Here is a 22510-nt window from a genome sequence, read left to right on the forward strand (position 1 = left end):
ATGCTGACAATTTCTGACCCCCATCTTACTATGGCAAACAAGTGTTGCTTTTAGCATCTTGTGCTGTCCAGAGGGTGGAGAAAAACAATCTGTATGCGTGAGATCTGTTCGTGCCTCGTCTTTAGTTACCCCTTTTCTCGCTAAGCTACGACCACATAAGCTATAGTTTGCGACGACACATGAAGTGTGCAGACCCAGATGCTCAGCCTTTTCTGTAGGAAGAACAGTGTTACAACACAATTGGAGCAAAGTACTCTTCATAACCGTGACCTCATCCTTGTTCAATTTTCTTCCCCCAATCAGTTGAACAGGTCCTCTGGCAGGCCCCTTATAGAGGAAGTCATGAGCGTTTACAAGAAAAGGGGAGCAAACAAATCTCCTATAAACCGAAGCAGTGTGCAGATTCCACTATGAGCTCATGTCATCCTTTACATTACTCATTCTCATGTTTTGCTTTTCACTTGCGGGTATTTGTTTTCCTTTTACATAATGCTGTTGTGCTTTTTTTGCCCTTAAATTGTCATTAGCTCACACATGTGTTTTGGCCCATGGTCTTAAGGAAACTCTGAGTTGTGAGTGCAGTGAGGGCAAGGGCTGGGCGGCAGCTGTATGTTGTTGCCAGGTTGTGTAATGAGTAAAAATCAGCATTTGAGCGCCAGATAGGAGCTGGCGTGCCTCCAGGGTAATCATACTCCTGTCCAGCAATGGTGCTGCAGTGTGTTTCTGTGCAAACTGGGAGGTTCTTTAGCGATTTTGAAGTCATTGGTACAGTGCTACGGTCTCTTTTATGTGGTATTTTGTCATCCATCAATACAAGTGTCAAAGTAAATGTTTTAACTTGTATCATTTCATGAACAAAGGGGGGAAGCCAGCTATCTAAATTGATTAGCTTTTTATTTCAGTGGTGACATTTTAATCAGACTACATTGTCTTTTGTGTCTTGTCAAGTTATTTCCCACTGTTGAATTGATGTACCTCTAAAGTGAATCTACTATGTTTAGCACAATTTTTTGTTGTTGTTGTAAGAACAGGAAGTCAGGGTTGCACCAGGAAATGTGAGTGTCCCCATATCCATGGACAATCAAAGCCACTCTTGACATGCCTTTTTATCCAAGACACCAGCTCAACCAAACGAATCTGACCTTACAGATTGGCCTCTCCCGCGGTTTTCCACAAAGGAAGGTTGGCACAGGAGGAGATGTGCAGGGCTATGCAAGCTTTCCAAGGACACCAAATGGTATTCTCTCTTCTCAATGGACATGGCACTTTCCATGTTTGCCATCCAATAAATGGCTGCAACCCACATACCTCCCCCCTTTTTGAGCAAGCTTGCCGCCTCCCACTCTCACTTTGGCTCTGAAAAAACCGTCCACACTGTCCGAATGCCATCCCATGTGGTCACGTGAGAATCCCTAGTACCTCTTTATCAGGTCTGAATCTGCAGTGGAAGAATGCCTTATATGCACTTGTGTCTTTTGAGAGTTCAGTCCTCCCACACTTAGATATTGCTATTGGTGGTGCCGCAGGCTTGTTTGTAGGGCAGCTGTGTCTGTGTCAGCTGAGTGCTTGTGTTTGAGCCCAGCTGTGTCTGGACCTGGGTGGCTCTGCTCCCATTATGTCACCCTAAGGGCCAGAGGGAACAGCTAACCCTTGTGCTCACTGTGAAACTACTTCTGCTGGAGGTGTTATTTGCCATTTTGCATGTTTTACAACAAAAAGGATCATCTGATCCAAACACATTCCTAAAAAGACTTTTGAGTTTCCATTATTTTGCATCATTTTAGTATTTACAGCTGACATGCTTCAACAAAATGCACTGTTATAATGTTATGAATTGGGCACAATAAAAAAATACTTTTTTGGTATTGAGTTTGCTTCATTGACTAGAGACATATCCCCAGCAGTATCCCCAGCACTTTGCATTTTGGATGTCTTCCTAATCAAAGACACCTGATCAGATCATTAGTAAAGACTCCAAGACCTCAGATAAGAGACATAGGATAATCGATAAGTTCCATTTGACAGGGTCCCTACGCACTGTTCACTGCTCCCTACTCCCTGAGCACGGTATATCAATTGAAGTGGACTTTGCTGACAATAATCACTCATTTGAAACGCCCTGCAACGTCATCAAAGAAAGGCAAAGACGGGGTCGGCGCAGATTATGATATAACATAAATTAGTATTGTAATTTACTTTACTTTCAAATTTAAAACCATATAATAAGTATATACATTTACAAAACACACAGTATGTATCTAAAAAATATAATCAAAACATTAGTTTTGAACACATTTGAAGCTGCACCTGTCATTCAATATGAAAATACATTTTGATTTGGTTAACTATGTATAAATGTAGGCTATTCTTAATCAATGGTCTGTGTAGCGGTCTCATCTCGTGCGCTTTCTTTCCCAAGCGCAGCTGCATAGTAAACATTCCTGAGGTAAATAAAGTAAAATATAAAAAAATGACAGCCCTCAGCTGCTTCTCAACACTTTTAATTTGTTTACATAGCCTATTCATAAAATATAATATGCGAATGTAATTTTGCCATAACCATTTATAAATACTCTAGTTCGAATGCCAAAACTCTTTCGACGGCTCTGCTCCATCGTTAGTTCAGACAGGTGATGCGACGCGCAATGACAGTTGGGTGTTTTTCACTCTCCACTTCCTGTGAAATGATGTATCGATGTTCCCTTCTTCCCTACGCCGTTCGCAGTACCCTTCGAACTGAACATGTTCGCTCCCTTTGGATTGGAATCTCACTTGAGATGGCGGAATACCCATATCTGAAGTCCACTTCACAGTCCACTTACGGTCAAATGGAACGCACCCATAAAGTTGTGGGTACTCTAGAACCAGGGTTGGAAACCACTCAAATAGTTCAACTGAAAATGAAAATGTCACTTTACTCCACCTCATATGTTTAGCAGAACTTGGCCCATATTTTAAATCTTCTGAAGCCATACTAGGGGTGGGTAATGTGCCACAAATCTTGGTAACACTTAAGAATAAGGTTCATTGATAGTTAACTACATTAGTTAACTTGAACTAATAATGAACTGCACTTAAAAAGCATTTATTTTTCTTTGTTAATTTCAACATTTACTAATACTTTATTAAAATCTTGTTAACGTTAATTAATGCACTGAACTAACATGAACAAACCATGAAACGGCTGGATTTTTAACTAAAGCTAACAAAGATTAATAAATACAGTAACAAATGTATTGCTCATGGTTAGTTAGTTAATACATTAACTAATGTTAACTAATGAAACCTTATTGTAAAGTGTTAATCGTGGTATGAGTAATTTTATTTCACGATAACGATATAGATCACATTAGTTATTTTTTTGCTTTTAAGCTTTTTATGATATCAAAATTTGATGCCAAATTTCATAATTCTTATCACCATTTTCAATATAGTAAAAAACCTAATAGTAGCCTAAAAAAACACTCAAGCTTACTGAAGACAAGTAAAGCATGATAAAGAAATAGCAAAGAAAACAAACTACAATAGAACAAAGACGTAAATGAAATAGACCTACCTGAAAAACTTCAAGCACTAGAAATAAGAACTGCATAAAATGTAGAAAGTAATCAAATGTAGAAAAAATAACGCAGTCTTTGTAGTGTAAATTTAAATATACATTATACAAATATACATCAACACACCCCACGCCGCTGCCATAACACCATACACACACACCCCGATACATATACAATACAATCATGCATTGCACTGTAGGCACTACTGTTACGAACCCCGCTTTCAAAGTGCTCGTTGGGAAGGGGGCAAGCAACATAAAAGGACAAGGGGACAAAAAGGCAATTTAACTATTTATTGATACCACTGCACTCACGTGTCACCGTTTAGGCAACTGGTGAAATGAATCAAAATCAACTCACTGACATAAATACTCTTAAACAAACAAACAAAAACAGAACAACAAGAACAGCAAAAGAAACAGATAAACACAGGTTGTCAGCTAACGTTACCGGCTTGACATCAGGATGCACACAAAGCTCGCGCAGCCCATCATCCGCAGCGGCCATAGCTTATTTCACATAGAATTTTCACGCTGGGCCTTTGGGGCGTTGTATCACTACACATCAAAATTTGATTGGCTGATGACCCACGTCAGTCAAAGTTATGATCCAATGGAAAATAGCAGTTTCAACTGAAGGCTTGCTATTCTGCTTGTGCTGGTCCACGGAGCTGTGATGCGTTTAGATGATGAAAATACAGCTCAGCCTCAAAAAAGAACCACGTTCTTTCTGGAAATATAATTGTAACGTACTGAAATAGAGAGTAATTGAATTTAGATACGTTCAGACACACATTAATTTAATTATGAAAAATATATATATTTGATTTTGACAGGGCCAGCAGAGAAGCCCCTGATGGCCCTGACAGCCCACCACTGCAAATACATGTCACTTTGACACATAGGTATGTGTATTTAACCGCCCAATTAGGCGGCAAAAAGCACTCAGTTCGGTTCTCACGCACTTTGAGCAGTGGCTTCATGTCACGCATAGGGTTGGGTACCGTTCACATTTTAACCGGTATCGGTACCGGTACCCAACGGTACCTTTTTTCGGTACTTTTAGGATGTTTACATAAATAACTGTAAAGAACCTGTAAGTCAGTTATAAAAGTGTTATTGCCATTATGCCAGAGCTGCCCTGTTCGCTGTCTGCCATTGTCTGTGATTTTTGATTACTGTAATATTTACTAGTAAATAGTAGGCTACTAGGTACATAATTTAAATAATAAAAACAACCATTTTATTATTATTATTATTTTTTTAAATTTAATTTCTATGAAAAGATTTCCCACAAATGATGTGTTATGTATTTTCTGGTAATCAAATGAAGACATAAATTGAAAGATAAATTAAATGAATGTTTTAATTTAAAAAAATTGTCAAACAAAGAGCTGCACAACTGAGCTTTATATGGCTAAAATTAAAACATGAAGAAAAATAAAGTTGATCATTTATTATTATTACATTAGTGTACGGATTATTATTACATTGAGACGTATCTAAATTCTACTTTACAACAGTAATTTATTTGTCAAGTTAACCGAACTTTTATTTTGACGGGTTGCCATGATTCTGAGTTTCTGTGTGTTTATGATATGACGGTAGTTTTTCTCAAATGAAACGGTAAAATGCTCATGAAGTGAGACTCGGTGGCTCTGGAGATGACGTTTTTGTGCGTTCATGTCCTCATATGAGAGGCAGAGATGGAAACATGCGACCGTCACGCGCAATTCTGAGTGAGAGTGTGTGTGAGGTAAACCCATAGACTGTAAACCGCGTGTCTATGGCATTCATTCGCACAGAGACACGCATGATTTGTATTTAAATGGTCTTTTTACGGTTTAATATTCACAGACCCTCGTCTATATCACAATATGCGTTCTCAGGTACCGAAATTTGGTACCAATTGATTTAATGTGAATCGGTACTCTGTAGTACCGACGTAATTCGGTCGGTGCCCTTAAAAGTACCGAGTTCGGTACCCAACCCTAGTCACGCATCTATTAGACAGCGCTGAGAAACAGTCGCTCAAAGTTTAAAACTCAACAGTTTAAAATCACCTGTATTAAACTGCTATGCTTGAATGCATGCAAACGATAAGCTTTCATGATCGTGGAGCACAGGAACGCCACGTGAGCATAACCGCGATAGAGACAATAGTCGAAAATCTCTACCGGTTGACAAATTTCTACAGGTTAATCGTGTCTACCAGTATATCGCCCACCCTTAAGCCATACGATAACTTTTTGTAGTTTGAATGAATGGACTGAAGTTCTACTGGACCGAAATATTCATTCAATATGTATGTGCTTCCTTTAAATAGTAGTAGTAAAAAAAAAAAAAAAAAAACATTTTATCTTTCTTGCCATTTCTCTTTTATCTGCCAATTAGTGGAACACCTTGATTTGTTTTGAACTCCTCTTTTTTTTATCCCTTTTGTTTAGGTTTACCACCATGCACCTCAAGCCATACCCCAAACCACAAGATCAGGAGATACATCGGGAATCTGTGCACGATGGAACAAGAGGCCTCCATGCCGACCAGCAGGGAGTGCTCAGGAAAGAGTGGGGCGTTCGCCAGTCGTGTGGCCTCATGGGCTCATCTGGCAACGGCACAGCCAACCGGTGTCCCCTCAGTGTCATCTCCACCAACACCCTCCGATGTAGCATCAACAGTGGGAGCAATGCACCAACTAGAGTTAGTGGAGCCCGCAAGAGCAGAGCATCCTCTGTCACAACATTTACTAGTTCTTTAGTTCTGCTCTCGCCTTCGACTGGTTTGGAGAATGATGGCTCACTTAGGATTTACCAAGGGGAGGATGCGGAGGGATCTTTGGATATATGGGCCGTCATTAAACCTGGGAACACAAAAGAAAAAATTGCCATTTTTGCAGCTCAGAAGTGCGGCAATACTTGCAATAGTGTTATTGAAAACACCTCAACACCTCAAGAAACAGAAGCCATTGCTCCAGAGCTGCGGACGGTCTCTGTGAAAAACAAAGGCTGTTGGGATGGGGACTGGTCTGTGGCTAAGCGCAGGAGGAGGTCTGAAAACCCAGACAAATCGAAAAGTATAGAACCTCCTTCACCAAAACCTGAAATACAGAAAGTATCTCAACAAGAAGCCCTTAATGAGAACATCCATCCATGCCAAGAGGATGCTGTCAGGATGGAGGGAGAGGAGGATGAAAAGATTCTCTCTGTGGTGGAGATGGTGGCATACTTGGAGCAAAGAGCCAGCGATCAGCAGGTTAGCTCCAAACCTCCATCTTTACGAAGCACCAGCAGCATCACTTTGTCCAAAGTTGGAACCATCCCTCAGCCTGCAGAGCAGCTGGAGGTCCAGGAGGAGGAGGGCGAGTCTGTTCGAGTTCTGGATATGGTGGCCAAGTTGGAGTCACAGTGCCTGAGCAGACAAAGCCTCCGGGAAGGTGGAGGAGACCTCTCTCGAAGCAACAGCTTACGAAGGAAGGTGGGACGTGTGCTTCTTGCAGGGTCGGAGCCTTACCCGCTGCCATCACAGCCAGTGTCACCTACTTTCCCGCAGGACTGTAGAGCTGAGAGCGTCCCGCAGGAACATGGTAGTGATTTATGCAATCTGCGTTCCCCATCTAAGACCGTTGAGTTGACAGAGACCTTGCAGTGTGGTCTTGATAACTGCGCCCTCAAGGAGGAAGAAAGTTCTTGCATTGTAAGACCGGAAACTAGCACAACTGTTGAGATGGTAAATAACCTTCAGTCCTCGCCAAAGGACGCCAGCTCGGAGTGCAATGAGGAACAGCTACCAGGCATGTTGTTTTTTGCCAAATCTTCTCCCAACCTACCATCCTCATCAAAGCGCAGATCTCAGAACAAAGAGCCTTCTCACATCCAGGACCTTGAGCATTCTGTGGACACTTCGGTTTCTTTCAGAGAGGAGAGTATAGATGGACTTGTGGGTGAGCAAAATCATCAAAACTTTGAGGACACAAAGGGAGTAGAGACTTGCGTAGTTAGTCAGGAGCCTGTGCCTTTTCCGTTACGCCGCCTAGTGTCTCACGAATTCCTAGAAACTCGCTTCAAGATCCAGCTACTTTTGGAGCCTCAGCAGTACATGGCTTTCCTGCCTCACCACATCATTGTGAAGATCTTCTGCTTGCTGCCTACCGAGAGCCTGGCTGCCCTCAAGTGCACCTGCCACTACTTTAAATTTATCATAGAGAGTTATGGCGTACGGCCGGCAGACTCCCGTTGGGTTAGTGATCCCCGCTACAAAGACGATCCCTGCAAGCAGTGCAAGAAGCGGTATGACCGCGGTGATGTTTCGCTCTGCCGTTGGCACCATAAGCCCTACTGCCAGGCACTGCCATATGGCCCGGGCTACTGGATGTGCTGCCGCAGATCTCACAAAGACACGCCTGGATGCAACGTGGGACTTCATGACAACCGCTGGGTCCCTGCCTTTCATAGCATCAACATGCCAATTTACAAGAAAAACAGGGACACCGACGAGGACTCGTAGTGTGCCAGAACTAGTTTGAATGGGCTATGTGTTTTCTGTGCCTGCGTGTTGCCAATAAGCATGTGCGCTTTCGATGTATAGTGCTTACAACCAGGTTGCTGATACTAAGAAATTGCTGGGTCTCTGTACTTCTACTCTGCCAACCAAACCGCAGCTCTCCTGTCGAAAACCCTCCTCAGGTCTTTAATGTTGGTCTGCACTTTAACCTTTTAAGATTGAATTTTGCAGAGTTCTATCTGGGTACTGCTTGATGATTTTTACTTCGAGCAAGCATTAATGACTGACTTATTTTCTCAATCCACCCACCATTCTTTTTCTGTTCTTTATCACACACCCTGGCACTTCCTGCACTGATGTTGACGTAGCCCTGGCTTGCAATATTAAAACATGTTTGAGCATTAGTTCTGTTAATCTCCGTGTACTTGCAAACATGAACTCATTGGCCAGTAGGGAAACTTTGCGAGGTCACAATGAGTTATTGATATTTGCTCCATTTCCCCGTCTTCTGTTATCATCTCTTAGTATCTGGGATATTCGACTTTGAGGTTGTTCTGAGCCCAGATGTTTACATTGTACATAGCACAGAATCCTATATATCATAACAGTGATGAATGATGGCACGAGTGTGACGAAATGCATTTAATCTTAATATGGGGTAAAACGCCTTGTTCTTTTTATGCTAACTTTGTGTATATAGATATCTATGTAAAATGGTCGCTCTTGTTCTGCAGTGGGTCTCTTCTGATAAACCCCTGTGAACAGGTGTTGCATATTCTTCTCCGTTTTTAAGTATTGATATGTATGATGTATCGTTTCTTGACTAGAAACTTTTGAATGTGGGAAGAGAGTTTCTCCATCTTGACAGTAACTAACTGAACATCATCTGAAAAAAAGAAAAATTCATTGCAGTATATACTGTTTTCCAAAGTGTGTCAGATTTTTAAAAATTATTAATGACATTGCTGTGCTCTGCCTGTTAAGGCATTTTACTTCAATAAAGTATATCTTTAAGAATTTGTAACACATATTCTGCTTTCCTTTTTTTGCTTCTATGCTTGCTGCCAGCGAATTTGTGGGTTTCAATTGCACATTTGTGAGAGAAAGATATGGGTCAATAAAAAGCCTGCGTATTTCTGTTGGGTTGCAAACACTGTCTGAATTGTTACTGATGTTACTTTTTAAATTATGATTAGACTTACCTTGGCATTTTTTTTTAAATCACAATGGTCTTGGACATCACAGCATCACACTAAAGTTTTGTTACCACTGCCATATTAGAAATGCGTAAGCTGGTCTCCATATGGGGCTGGCCCATTTATTTGCAGAAAACATATTTTTCTTGATACGACTCAAGACTTGTCAAAAGTACTATTCATTTCTTTAGTATTTGACGCATCTTTAACTTTTTTAAATGCATAGTGTAGATCATTGAAACTATTCAAAATAATGTTTGGTGAAAAGGTTTGGAATACATGTCTCAAAGGAAAGGAACTATAATTGCACAGACCAAATACTACATATGTAACTGTGTATTAAAGATATGACGTTTTCAAAGACCGTATATACAGGAATAATGCTTCATTTCTATTGCATTTCAGAGAGGTATTCAGTTTAATAATTGAGGGCCTCTGCTAATACAAATAAAACATTTCTAAAATGAAAATAAGCATTTATTTTTTCAACAACTGAAGATGGTGAAAAAAAAAAATAAACCTGTACCTAAATCCCAAGATCAAATTGACAGACAGCCTCAGCAATGCTGGATATTTATGCCCAATGCAACGGTTGAAGAAATTTAAAGGGGAAAAAAGCTCAATTCATTTAATACAATTCCTCTTTAAATGTATAATCAAATAAAACAAGACAGCAATAATATTTGCTACTCTCTCAGACAGGTCCAGCAACATTTATACAGTAAGGTTCTCTGAAGAGCTGGTGAGAAGGTGCAATCCATCATTTAAACTCCAAAAGCGCAGTAAAATCTGTCCAACGAGGCTTTGAACGTACAATTTCTGCACCGATTCACAAAAATATTTGGCAATGTACACTGAATAAAGTTGACTGGTGTCTACAGTATAATGTGAGCTACAAAAGATCAAAAATGTAAAAGTAGTTCACTACACTCACCCATCCTGCAATAAAACCCAAAAATGTTGTTTCTGAGGAACACATGCTTCACTCTGGTTTCTAGCACACATTATTTATTCAGTATGAAAACTTCCCTTTATTTCCCCCAGCAGACAAGTGAGAGTGACAGTAATGGGGTGTTTGCATAGGCACACCCCGGTCTAACCACCCCCACATCCACCAGATCTCAGCGCTGCCCTGTGTAGGCGCGGAACCAGGATGTGACGGAGGCGGCCGCGGAGGAAATCATGCCCCCTGCGTTGCCAACTGGCTGGGACGCCTGCATACCGCTCTGGGAAAGATCCATAGGCTGGGAGGGGATGTCACAGAAGCGAGGACTTGGAACCGTTTCCCAGTCTGTGCCCAAGTCTGTTTCTTCATCCGTGACTGCCTCGTCTCCGCTCTCCTCCACAGGTCCAGCCTCCTCAGGTTCCACAAACTCCATAGAGTCTTCCAAGTCGGCGCTCACCTCAAACGGCCCCGTTCTATGCAGTGAACAAGAGTGAGAAACGATGACACTACCATTTAAACGTTTTTTGATTCCTGTGCTGAATTTTCAGAAGCCATTACTCTAGTCTTTAGTAGCTATTTTTCCATCTAAAGTTGAGAATTGAACTTACTGCATCAAAAATTTGCCAAAAAAAATAGCGTTTCCACCATACCATGTGTTCAAGAGAACAAAAGGGTCCCCCAAAGTGAATAATTAAAAACAAGTTTAAATGGGTAAATCCTCGATAAATATTTTTCATTCATTTTCTTTTCTGACGCATCAAGTTTTGTTAAAAACATCCTTGAGCACTTTTTGTGTGAAATCACATTTATTTTGTCCATTCAAAGTGTGCTTTCACTTTAATGAAGCGCAAGCAGTGCAGCAAAAATAGACTCAGTGCCAAAACCCGTTTCACTGCTGCGCCCTGCTCCCGTTGGGAATGCACTCAATGGTTAACATGCACACCGGAAAAATGACAGACGCCAATTGGCAAATTTGGCCAGGATGCCAGGGTTACACCCCTACTCTTTTTCCGAAGGACATCCTGGGATTTTTAACGACCACAGAGAGTCAGGACCTCGGATCTCATCCGAAGGACAGTGCTTGTTACAGTATAGTGTGCAACAAACGCTGTCATGTTATCTTGGTTTGGATGCCTGGTGTTTGAGAACGCAATCATGTAAAACGCTTCTGGGAGGTCATTATACCAAATCATTTTGATGACAGACTTTGGCTCAGGCTTTTCAGAATGATCACACCAAAATTTGAGATGCTGTGCGATGTGATTGGTCCGCTGGTTAGTGCAGTTATCCAATCACATCCTCTGTTGAGGCAAAGTCACTTGAGTGTTTTGTTACGCATCAAGGGATTTATTCAGTAAATCATAGTTTATGCGCACGTCTTAGTGGATAAAAACCTCAATTGAGCACATACTTTATTTATGTATGTACATTTTCTAAATGTATGCGTATCTTGGCATTTACATCCAGCATTTTTGAAATAATATCAGACCTGCCAACCTTGAAGAAACTTTATGAGTATACCCCCCACCCCCCCCCCCCCCCCCACCGCGGGCCCCCAGCGGGCCCGATAGCCCACCGCCAATGTACGCTCCACCGTTGTCCACCCACCAGTAAGTAATCTATGAGATACCTAACACTAAAATACATAATATACACAATATACTTTCACCAATTACGATTTATTAGCTACTCTATAAACAAATACAAGTAGACCATAAATGTTATACAGTTACTGCACACCCATTATTGTGTTCAGGATATTATATACAAAAAAGACTGATGATGGTTAAACGTCATACAAAAATAGAACCAAAGACAGATTAAACACAAATAGTAAGATTAATAACAAACTACCGTATTCAATAGCAAAAGTGTTTGTTTTCCAGTAGATGGCAGCATTCTTCCACTAAACTATGGCACATTTCATATTTTCACAATGAATGAAAATGAGTAGTAGATATTTTATTTGAATTTGACATAAAATGTTGCTATTATATAAATAGACTATTATTACTAATTTACATGTACATTTAATTTAATATTTAATCAAATTAAATATGAATTTTAATTAATAAATCAAAATGTATATAATTTAACACAACTACACAACTGTAGAGTAAAAACATTAATAAAAAACTGATATTCCATGCGTTTAAAAAAATCTGACAAGATTAAGGTAAAGTCACACTGTCTGGTGCCTCTCTAGACAACCCAGCACAATTGTTAGCATAAAGTTTAAGGTAAAAATAACTGCCATTCATTTACTAGTATCTTAATACTATGCAATTAGATAAACTGTTCATTCATTACATCACTTTACCTCTGTCTTTATCCCCATTTTCCATCTTCCCTGCATCAGAGGGCTTTGTCTTTTTTATACTGTAGGGTATAGGCTATGGCAGACTATAATGCTAATTTATAATGTGTCATGTGAATTCGACCATCTGTCACAATCAGGTAACTTTTTGTCTACTGGTGCGAGTTAAGCACCCTCAAACGAAAGCAATGCTTTCTACATTGAATGTGGCAAGACGCGACGCAACACAACACAACCGTTACGTTAATTCATTTTATACCAGCAGGTCAAACAAAATCATACAAGAAAAGAATTATGGAGATTTGATATTACAGAAACGCCAACTCTATTCATTCACTAAAATTCGCTGAAAGTCAACCGCACAACTGTGCAACGTGCATGTTCACATTTTAATTATCCATAACAACCCCAAAACTTGCCCGCTTGCCTTGCACATCTGCTAATAAACGATGGGCAAAGTTTTTCGACTACTTTTTTACCTTTTTTTTTGTTGCTGTGGATGTTATTGAGCTTGTAGAAGTTTAGCTCTTGTGTTCTTCTGAACATCTCGCGCTGCCATTGCCCGATGCCATTTTTATATCACTCCATAATCTGTCTATGTTTTAAATGCCTATTCCCCGAGTGGTAGGCTACAACGACTGGCTGTTTTAAAATATCTACGAGAAGTAACTTAGCCTAGGCCTCCATACTGACAGCTTGGCTCATAGCTTGCAGGTTTGCTTAGTGCACTGTAACAATATTTAAGAATGCATATATTTTTTTTTCCATTTGATCAACCGCCACTCGCCCAAATTTAAAATATATTTTTTCGTCAAGTCATCCGCGGCTGTAACCGCCAACAGCGCATCTCTGTGAGGCGGTTCAGCCATGGCATGCACGCTGCAGTTATCCGGCCTGCCTAGCTTGCTTGAAGCACTGACTGAAATGAAACGAACGCGCGCGGCGCTGGCTCGAAGCATTTGCCTAGGAGGGGCGGGCATGTAAGCGGAGGGTTAAAATGAAGCGCTCTGATTGGCCGAAAGCTTTTCACTCCACTTTCACGCGGTGGCTCAGCAGCAGAGTCAACGTCATAGATTGCACTGAAACCGGCGAAATGCGAGATGCAACAAAATGCGTACATAGAGAGCAGCGAATCGTACAAGCGTACCAAAGGGTCAAAATGCGTGCCGAGTACGAAAAATGCGTACATGTTGGCAGGTCTGTAATATGATCATGAATAGTGGGCTATAACATACATGGACAACCTGAAACTACATTGTTCTCGCTAAGAAATAGGCCAATGTAATTTCCCACCTGCCGAGGTTCTTGTTTGCTGGAGACACTAGAAACATGATATTCCTCAAAGTGTGGTGAGGATGAAGCAGCTCGCTGTCGACATGCTAAGAAGAGAGTATAAACATGAGTTATGTGGAGAATATGACTTCTCAGATGAGTGTGATCAGTTTTGAGAAGTATGTACCTGTGAGAAGCAGAGGTGCAGGATGTTGGTGTTGAGCTTGTTTACGGCACGGGTGAATCGGTAGCGAGTCAGATTATCACCGCAGAACTCACTGCAGTGAAAACAAAACAGAACACAGAAACTTAGACGTCTCGGAGCTGAACAACCCTAAAAAAAGAAACTTAAATACTGAAGATTTTCTTGTCCCATTCTTGTATAAAAATACAAATGCTTTGAGGGTTCAAACTGAAGGTTTGACAAGAAGCATGCGGCTGTAACCTGTTGCACAACTTTTTTGGAAGGTTGACGTCCAGAATATGAGACAGGATATTGACGAGCTGTGTAGCATAACAGAGGGCGGCACTGATGGTGTGGGCCGGGTTGATGTGGTCCAGCTCTACACAAAAAAGAAAGGTAACACTTTACAATATGTTTTCATTTGTTAACATTAATAAATTCTGTAAAAAATATGTTGCTCATTGTTAGTTCATGTATAAACAAATGAGACCTTACTGTTAAGTGTTACCAATGATTGTAATAATGATTTCAAAACAACATGTTTAATAAGTCTAATAAGAGGTTTTTCCGTTCATAAAATTACTTCTATAATGTCAGAACGAAGCATGCCAAAGATAGTGTGTTGACTTATGAGAGGAATTAAATGTTTATAAATCAAATCCATGCTGTACTTTTCTTAAACCTAATGTTATTTCCAGTCTTTGTATAATGAAATATAATTTTCACTGAAACTCAACATGTCTAAAATATGGTAATAGCATGGTTACTGAAAGCATTAAAACATATTGAACATTGAAATTATTCCATTTGAAAAGGATAAAAATATATTTAGATCAAATTGAAATGAACAAAAATAGATTAATTGTGTTAACTATGACTGCACTGAGATAACATTTGGTTGGTTGGCGTTTTAACACCACACACTAAGTAACAAGTTGAAAAACTATAAAAGAGTGAATTAAAACATATTTATATATATATAGACGATCAGGCATAACCTTATGACCTAATATTGTGTTGGTCCCCGTTTTGCTGCCAAAACAGCCCTGACCCGTCGAGGCATGGACTCCACTAGACCCCTGAAGGTGTGCTGTGGTATCTGGCACAAAGATGTCAGCAGCAGATCCTTTAAGTCCTGTAAGTTGTGAGGTGGGGCCTCCATGGATCGGACTTGTTTGTTCAGCACGTCCACAGATGCTCGATTGGATTGAGATCTGGGGAATTTGGAGGCCAAGTCAACACCTCAAACTCGTGCTCCTCAAACCATTCTTGAACCATTTTTGCTTTGTGGCGGAGCATTATCCTGCTGAAAGAGGCCACAGCCACCAGGGCATACCGTTTCCATGAAAGGGGTGTACATGGTCTGCAGCAATGCTTAGGTAGGTGGTACGTGTCAAAGTAACATCCACAAGGATGGTAGGACCCAAGGTTTCCGAGCATCACAATGCCCCCGCCGGCTTGCCTTCGTCTCATAGTGCATCCTGGTGCCATGTGTTCCTCAGGTAAGCGATGCACACGCACCCGGCCATCCACATGATGTTAAAAAAAAAACGTGATTCATCAGACCAGGCCACCTTCTTCCATTGCTCCGTGGTCCAGTTCTTATGCTCACATGCCACTGTTGGCGCTTTCGGCGGTGGACAGGGGTCAGCATGGGCACCCCGACTGGTCTGCGGCTACTGGCCCTAGTCAAACTCGCTCAAATCCTTATGCTTACCCAATTTTCCTGCTTCGAACACATCAACTTTGAGGACAAAATGTTCACTTGCTGCCTAATATACCGCACCCACTAACAGTCAGAGGTCACAATGTTATGCCTAATTGGTGCTATATATATATATTAAAGTTTGCTTTGGATAAAAAACGTGAAATTAAGTATTGTTAGGAAAGTTAGGGTTGACTGTTTAAGATTTCTTTAAAAGTGTTTGAGAAGTAACAGTGATGATCTGTGAATTCTGTACCTGGCCCCTGGTTTCCACTCTTCTCCTCCACCCAGCTGTAATAGGCTGAGCAGTCTCCATTACTGGGAAGTGTGACGTGTGGCCCAGTGATGCTGATGCTCGTCTCTCCATTCTGATCGTCCCAGATCCAGCGTCCTGAGTGATAGGTGGTTCGCCTCGCCTCTGCAAGTTCACTGACAGTGCTGGAGGTCAGAGCAAGATCATACTCAGCCACGACTGGATCCGCTGGGTCCCTGAAGGATACAAACACTTGAGATGATGACGCACTCAAAAAGCGGCCTATCAAGTTTAGTTCATGATCATTTATCAATGCCAAGTGATAGTACGCTACAGTGTCCGTGGAGCAACCAAGTGTAATAAAGTGTCCGACTCAAACGGCACATTAATTAGCGAGAATTCAGTATGATTTTTTGAGGTTATGGTGGGTATATCAGGTGGAATAAAATATAAACTATTGTTCAAAAGTTTAGTGTCAGTAAGATTTTGTGTTCACAATGTCATTTTGTGTTCACCATGGCTGCATTTATTTGATCAAATTTTAATTCATTTTAAAAGAACTGTTTTCTATTTGAATCTATTTTAAAATGTATTACTGATGTAATTTTCAGCCGGTCTTCGAATTACTCCAGTCTTCAGTGTCACATGACCCTTCAGAAATCATTATAATATCCTGATATATATAATATTATTTTTTTGTAACAATGTAAATGTCTTTACTGTCACTTTTGAACAATTTAATGCATTCTTGCTGAAAAAAAGTATTAATTTAGTAAAAGTACTAATTCCTTTAATAATATCTTACTGACCCCCATTTTTTTATTAATACAGTAATGTGTTATTTGCGATAACCCCCTAAAACCCCATAATAAGCTAATTAATAAAGATAGTTGATATAGGCCAGCACTGAGGTGGATTCAGCTCTTGTCATGTCAGAGAGAATTAATGCACCGTTAATGCAGTATCAGTTTTTGCTTTCAGTTTCAGGGAATAATTGACTGTTTAAAGAATCGGCATAAATCTTATGAAAAGTTTGCAAATGACTGATATTTTGGATGAAATTTCTATGCAACGTGACATTTTTCTTCATCACCAACTCCATCTTTGCACACAAAATGATAGAAAAAAAGTTTCTAATTTCCCACAATAATGAAACTAAGTAAATAAGTAAATAAATGATCAAATAACTAAACTACATCCACCTCAGCACACGATAACATAGTGTATCTGTGATCTCACGGGCTGGCGATAGAAAGATATGACTATGGAGCATATCGTTAACACTACTCCTAAACCTACGACCATTCCAGACAGCATTGCAACAAGCTCAGCTAAAATATTCATCCACATGTATTGTATGTTTATGCATATATTTTGATGTTGTTTAGAGTATATTTATGCTCATCTGATCTGCTCTGACCTGCTGCCCTGCTTCTCCTCCTGGATGTTGAAGATGTGAGTGGTGAGCTCCAGGATGTGCTCTCTCCGCACCTCAGCCAGGGCCTCCAGCCTCCCCTGCATCTCTTTGGATCTCTTCTCCAGGAGCTCGCCCAGACGTTGGTTGTGCCGCTTAATTTTGTCCCTCTTTTCCTGATGTCGGCTGGCCCTCCGCTGCAGTCGCTGCCCTTCCTCCTGGGAACGCAACAACAGCTCCCTGCCTAAAGTGAAGCAAAATAGCAATGAGATCTAACAACAGACTGCTATTTTCTATTATTTTCCAGCCTTTTACTACTTAACGGACAATCAAAAGATAATTCACATACGAGTACCACAGCTCAATGTAATTTATGCATGTTCACACACTTTTGTCATGTTGTTGTGATACTCACCACTCTTGACTTCTTCATTGCTAATGCAGATGGCCTCTTTGAGTTGTTGGATTTTCATCTTGCATGACATGACTTTCCACCTCTGTGTTGCACAAAACACACAGCCATGATGGTGAGAAAGATCTTATAGGATCATCTTTTAACTAAATTTGTGCACTTGAAACATGAACAAAAATACTTACAAGCTGGTCTGCCTCGACTTTCTTGTCCATGGCATTGATGACTCTGAAACAAAAGGAAAATTCAGATTTGAGTATTATCAGTGCACGATGTTGGATTGTGCATCACATGATGCTGATATCATACCTCTGTTGAAGATTCTCCTTTTCATTTTTCAGCTTCTGGAGTCTTTCAAGCTTTTCTGAATACCTGTTGGAAGAAATACAGTGAGAAATAGTGAGAACAGACACACAAATTAATAATGATACGGTCACATTTGGTAACATGACTCAGCTAAACCTTGGTCAACACATTTGGCATGTCAAATATTACCACAAAGTTTCTTTAAAAAGACTTAAATAAGCCATGACAACACGTTTAATTGTGAACTTAAAACATATTTAAATAGGCACGCCATTGACATCTCACAATAAATGAAATAGACAGCTGAAACGTGAACCTCTGTTGTCTAACAGTTTGTTTACAAAATTAGCAGTTAGCGTGTTAGCATGCTATGGCCATGAATTAGCGAAATATTACTACAAGTGTCTTCACAGGATTCATATAAACCATATAAATCAAGGGGGAACGTGTGTTTAAATAAAATAAACAGATGCGAAATGGATAATACTGAAAAATGATAACATGCTAAACTGCGTTAGCATACAGCGTAAATAATAGAGGAAAGGGAGATTAAAACACACCTCTCCGGATTTCTCCCGTCAAAATACACGAAATCCCCGTTTTGAATGCAACGGGCACAGGTCAGTCTCCGTCTGGCGGTGTTGCAGAGCGGACATCTCTCCACGGCAACAAAGAGCCCCTCTGCATCATCCAGCGCCTCCACCATGACCGCGGCAGCAGCGTTAGCGCACGCCGGTTGAAGGTGCTGCTGAGGCGGATGGGGTCGGGCGGGCGCCCGGGCCTCTGATCCAGACTCTGGATGCTCTTCACCAGGCCCCGAAGAACGGGGTTCGCCTGTTAAGGGACAAGCCATGATGATACAGGCTCTACGAAGAATAAAAGCCTATCAGAAACGTTCACAGTGAGATTTACATGATTTGTGGTGGAAAATACTCAAATAAAACTAGTAGTTCTGGTCCTAAGGTCTGTATAACCCAATGTGTGGGATGGCTGTCTGCCCTGCGCACCACGTGACGTATGTTTATGTATGTGCTGTCACGTGCGTGCTGTGTGGTGGTGGGGTTACTTGGAAAAATTTACCAGCAGCAAATTAGAATGATTTCTGAAGGCTCATGTGACACTGAAGAGTGGAGTAATCATGCTGAAAATACAGCTTTTCCATCACAGGAATAAATTCCATTTTACAATAAATTCACATAGAAAATAGTTATTTTAAATTGTAACAATATTTTTTATACAATATTACTATTTTTACTGTATTTTTGATCAAATAAATGCAACCTTGTTGATCAGAAGAGACTCTTTAAAAAACACACATGCATAGTATGCAAAGTTTATTTACCTGCATCAACAAATAGCAGTTCAACATGTACAAGAGGGACAAAACACAGTCATAACCGAAGAGAATGCTTTATGTCTCCATTTGAGGGTCCACGTAGGGTAAAGCTGAATATTTTAACAAAACATCTGTTATCTCAGCAACCCTCAGTAATGCAGACATTACAAAGTAAACTTAAAGACAATTAACAAAGCGCAATAACAAAAGTTTGATTCGATTATTGCATTCAAACACATGGATACGAAGCACATCATTATAGTCGAATATTCACATGCAGCATATGTCCGCGTAAGTGCAGTGCTTCTACTGCTTCCTGAACCCTTTTAGGATGGGGTAAATATTTTCAAAGGCTTCATAGATCTCTGCCCGCTCTTTCGCCCCTAAAACCATAATAACATAAATAGTTTTACAAGATAATTTCAATGCATGGCTGTCAAATATGTTTTATAGTTACGACTATACCTGTGAGCACAACTTTTCCAGATACAAAAATCAGCAGCACAATACGTGGCTTCACCATGCGATATATCAAACCAGGAAACAACTCCGGCTCGTAGCTGTAGGTGTAAAATGGTTGACAGTGGTTAAAGACAGATGTTACGAGGTAGTCAAGTCATATAGCCTAATATTGTTGGCCAGTAACCATCAAACTCATCTATGACTTGTCCAGACCTGCTGAACTGCTGGTGAGTGAGGACCAGGCCTTCTAAGCGTATAGGAAAGCAGACATCACAACTTCCAACCATGTTTTGGATTTTGAAGTCAAGGAATTTGGCAGGGAAACCAAGTTTCTGTACCACCCGAGCATATTTCCGTGCTGCAAGGCGAGATTGCTCCTCGCTGCTTGGAAAGATAAACAAAGGAAAAGGCAAATATAGGGTAAAAGACACATGTAAGACTATTTCTGAGCTAAGTCTGTCTGTTTTACAGCCGTGCTACCCTAATGCTTCATAGTTAAGAGTTTTGAATATATATATTATATGTGTACCTCTTGGCTCCAGTGCAGACCATTTTTCCAGAGCTGAAAATGAGAGCGGTAGTTCTGGGTTCACGGATCCTCATTATAACTGCAGCAAAACGCTATACATAAGCAAAATGTGGAGTTATGATAGTGGAAATAGATGGAAAAATTTACCTTAAACAAATTGTTCACCCAAAAATGGAAATTCCGTCTTTTTTCTTTTTCTTTTACCAATCCTTGTGTCAACAGTAGGGGTGTAACAATATATCGTGTCACAATATTTTGCAATAAAAATGCAACAATATGTATCGTGAATGGTTCACCCAAAATTACAATTACTATGTGAGGAAAATTTTTTAGTTTTGCAGAGTTTTAGTGTCAGGTAAATTAAGAAATGTAAGGAATGTAAGGAAGGCCTTAAATTGTGGAAGGTCAAATTAAGACTTTTTAAGACTTTAAGACCCGTGGAAACCCTGTACATTAAACAACTATATATAACGATGAATATGTATATTGTATAATAATGCAATGGGGGAATATTTGTGGGCCCTGATGCCAAATGTCTTTTGTTACCAGTAAAAAGTATAATAAATTCACATAAAACATAAAAAGTAAATAATTCTGTATTTTCAGCTTCAGAATCATGAATATTTTTATTCTGGTGTCAGCATTATCCTGTGCATTGGGTTACCAGCACAAAGTCCAAGCCTATTAATTTCCACCCCCAATGTAAGACCAAATTTAGCATTTTAATCAACAGTAAATTTTTTGCTAACCTTTTATCATGTGTCACCATATGGAGTATCGCAATAATATTGTATCGCAAGTTCAGTATCGAATCATGACATGAAGGTATTGTTACACCCCTAGTCAACAGAGTAAATAATGACAGAATTTACAGGAACTATTCCTTTAAGAAAGCGACAATGTTTGCCTATGATTAAATACAGTTCTATACAATGTTGTACATACAAACGTCAGTAGGAAAGTACCTTTGGGTTGTATTCAGCGTTTCGAGCTTGAAGTGCAATGGATTTGAGATCCAGAGGACAGGCAAGATTCACTGTTGACACAATATTCCTGTGTATAATCAAAAACTGGTTTGGAAATCAAGTCAACAGATGCATTTCTCACTAAAAACTAGGATCCAGTGGCTGCAATCACTCTTTACTTGTGCAAAGAATTCCATTTAAAGGTAACTAACTTTTTTTATATATTTTATATAATATATTTTTTTGGTGAAATTATGGAGTCAAAATATTTTTGCAACACTTGAAAAAGCTCTAGACCTATATGATGCCATAAGTAAGATGTTAAAAAGAATCTCAGATACACACTCTTCATGTCTCCCCTATAAAATGTCTTACTGTAATTGTGGGATGATGCCTGAACTCTCTGTCACTGGGGTCATGGGGGTCATAGGAGTCATGGGAGTCATCGGTAGACTGAACTGTGAGGTGTTTTGGGCAGAATTACTGGTGTCAATATCCGCCTCTGTCGACTCTCTCGGTGGACAGTCGGTGTAAACGCCACTGTCCTCATCCCTGCTAACATTCTCAGCCGGTGGCGGCTCATCCTGAGTGCTCAGTTCGTCAGGTAAGAAGCTCAGGTCCAAGTCCTCAGTAAGATCTTTCTCCCGGGAGGTTAAAGAGGACAGGAAAGAGGAACCCTGGAGCTGGGGAGCGGGACCCTGTAGGCCCAGATCTCCCTCAAAGATGTAATCAGAACCCTTAGAAGAACAGAAAATAAGTGAGAAATACATTAATGCAAGACCTTATTGTTAGGGAGGACCAAAATTCAAAATAATATAAATTTTTTAATCACGCAAATGACATTAAAACTGTATTAATTACTCATTTTAAATGTATGACTAGCGCAGCAATATTTAATTTGTCCTTGTCACATGCATTTATTACTGTATTTCTTTCTATATTTCATTATAAATGTTCTTATATATAATACATTTATGTAATAGGAACATGTGCATCTGAGTGCATCTCGATAATATTGATTATGTTTTCAGCTAACAAAGACTCACCTTACACAAGCATTTCAGCATTTCATTTTACAACTTACAATAGCCTGGTCAAAGTAATTTTCGAGGGCTGCCTCCTCATCCATGTTCCTAATGATCCATTGGACGAAAACG

General features: G+C 40.1%; 3 protein-coding genes across 7 annotated transcripts in view; 1 reads left to right on the forward strand and 2 right to left on the reverse strand.

Annotated features, from left to right (window-relative positions):
• Nucleotides 1–8958, forward strand: part of fbxo34 (F-box protein 34) — a 28124-nt gene extending 19166 nt beyond the window's left edge. For both annotated transcript variants that reach the window (XM_079832274.1, XM_079832275.1), the window contains exon 3: nucleotides 6004–8958. In XM_079832274.1, the coding sequence (XP_079688400.1) occupies nucleotides 6004–8059 (2056 nt within the window). In that variant the 3' untranslated portion in view covers nucleotides 8060–8958. The remainder of the gene's footprint in view (nucleotides 1–6003) is intronic.
• A 682-nt stretch (nucleotides 8959–9640) lies between these two features.
• atg14 (autophagy related 14) lies at nucleotides 9641–19098 on the reverse strand. Of its 4 annotated transcripts, none has more exons than XM_079832282.1 (11): nucleotides 18974–19092; nucleotides 18622–18895; nucleotides 18065–18127; nucleotides 17941–17983; nucleotides 17759–17840; nucleotides 17350–17587; nucleotides 15933–16165; nucleotides 14233–14350; nucleotides 13975–14065; nucleotides 13809–13894; nucleotides 9641–10671 (listed from the first exon to the last, which is right to left on the reverse strand). In XM_079832282.1, the coding sequence occupies exons 2-11, from the start codon at nucleotides 18765–18767 to the stop codon at nucleotides 10374–10376; spliced, it is 1398 nt and encodes a 465-aa protein (XP_079688408.1). In that variant the 5' UTR covers nucleotides 18768–18895; nucleotides 18974–19092; the 3' UTR covers nucleotides 9641–10373. The 4 variants fall into 4 exon arrangements, with proteins under 4 accessions (XP_079688408.1, XP_079688409.1, XP_079688406.1 ...); XM_079832283.1 differs by having other exon boundaries at nucleotides 14245–14350; nucleotides 18974–19069; XM_079832280.1 differs by having other exon boundaries at nucleotides 18622–19098.
• Nucleotides 19099–19703: 605 nt separating this feature from the next.
• tbpl2 (TATA box binding protein like 2) lies at nucleotides 19704–21799 on the reverse strand (the record flags this gene model as incomplete). Its single annotated transcript, XM_079832300.1, has 6 exons — nucleotides 19704–19780; nucleotides 19863–19957; nucleotides 20073–20240; nucleotides 20389–20480; nucleotides 21354–21441; nucleotides 21729–21799. The coding sequence occupies 6 exons, from the start codon at nucleotides 21797–21799 to the stop codon at nucleotides 19704–19706; spliced, it is 591 nt and encodes a 196-aa protein (XP_079688426.1).
• Between the last annotated feature and the right edge of the window lie 711 nt (nucleotides 21800–22510).

The sequence above is a fragment of the Gobio gobio genome (genome assembly GCF_949357685.1).
Source record: "Gobio gobio genome assembly, chromosome: 13".
NCBI lineage: Eukaryota > Metazoa > Chordata > Actinopteri > Cypriniformes > Gobionidae > Gobio > Gobio gobio.

What these genes read in the sequence shown, in the direction of transcription:
- atg14 (XM_079832280.1), bottom strand. Translation starts at nt 18,914, where the DNA reads ATGGCTTGTCCCTTAACAGGCGAACCCCGTTCTTCGGGGCCTGGTGAA. An exon ending in GAGGAGAAGCAGGGCAGCAG is followed by an intron (nt 16,166 to 17,349) that starts GTCAGAGCAGAT and finishes TGTATCCTTCAG; the next exon opens with GGACCCAGCGGATCCAGTCG. An exon ending in GCAAACAAGAACCTCGGCAG is followed by an intron (nt 10,672 to 13,808) that starts GTGGGAAATTAC and finishes TTCACTGCATAG; the next exon opens with AACGGGGCCGTTTGAGGTGA.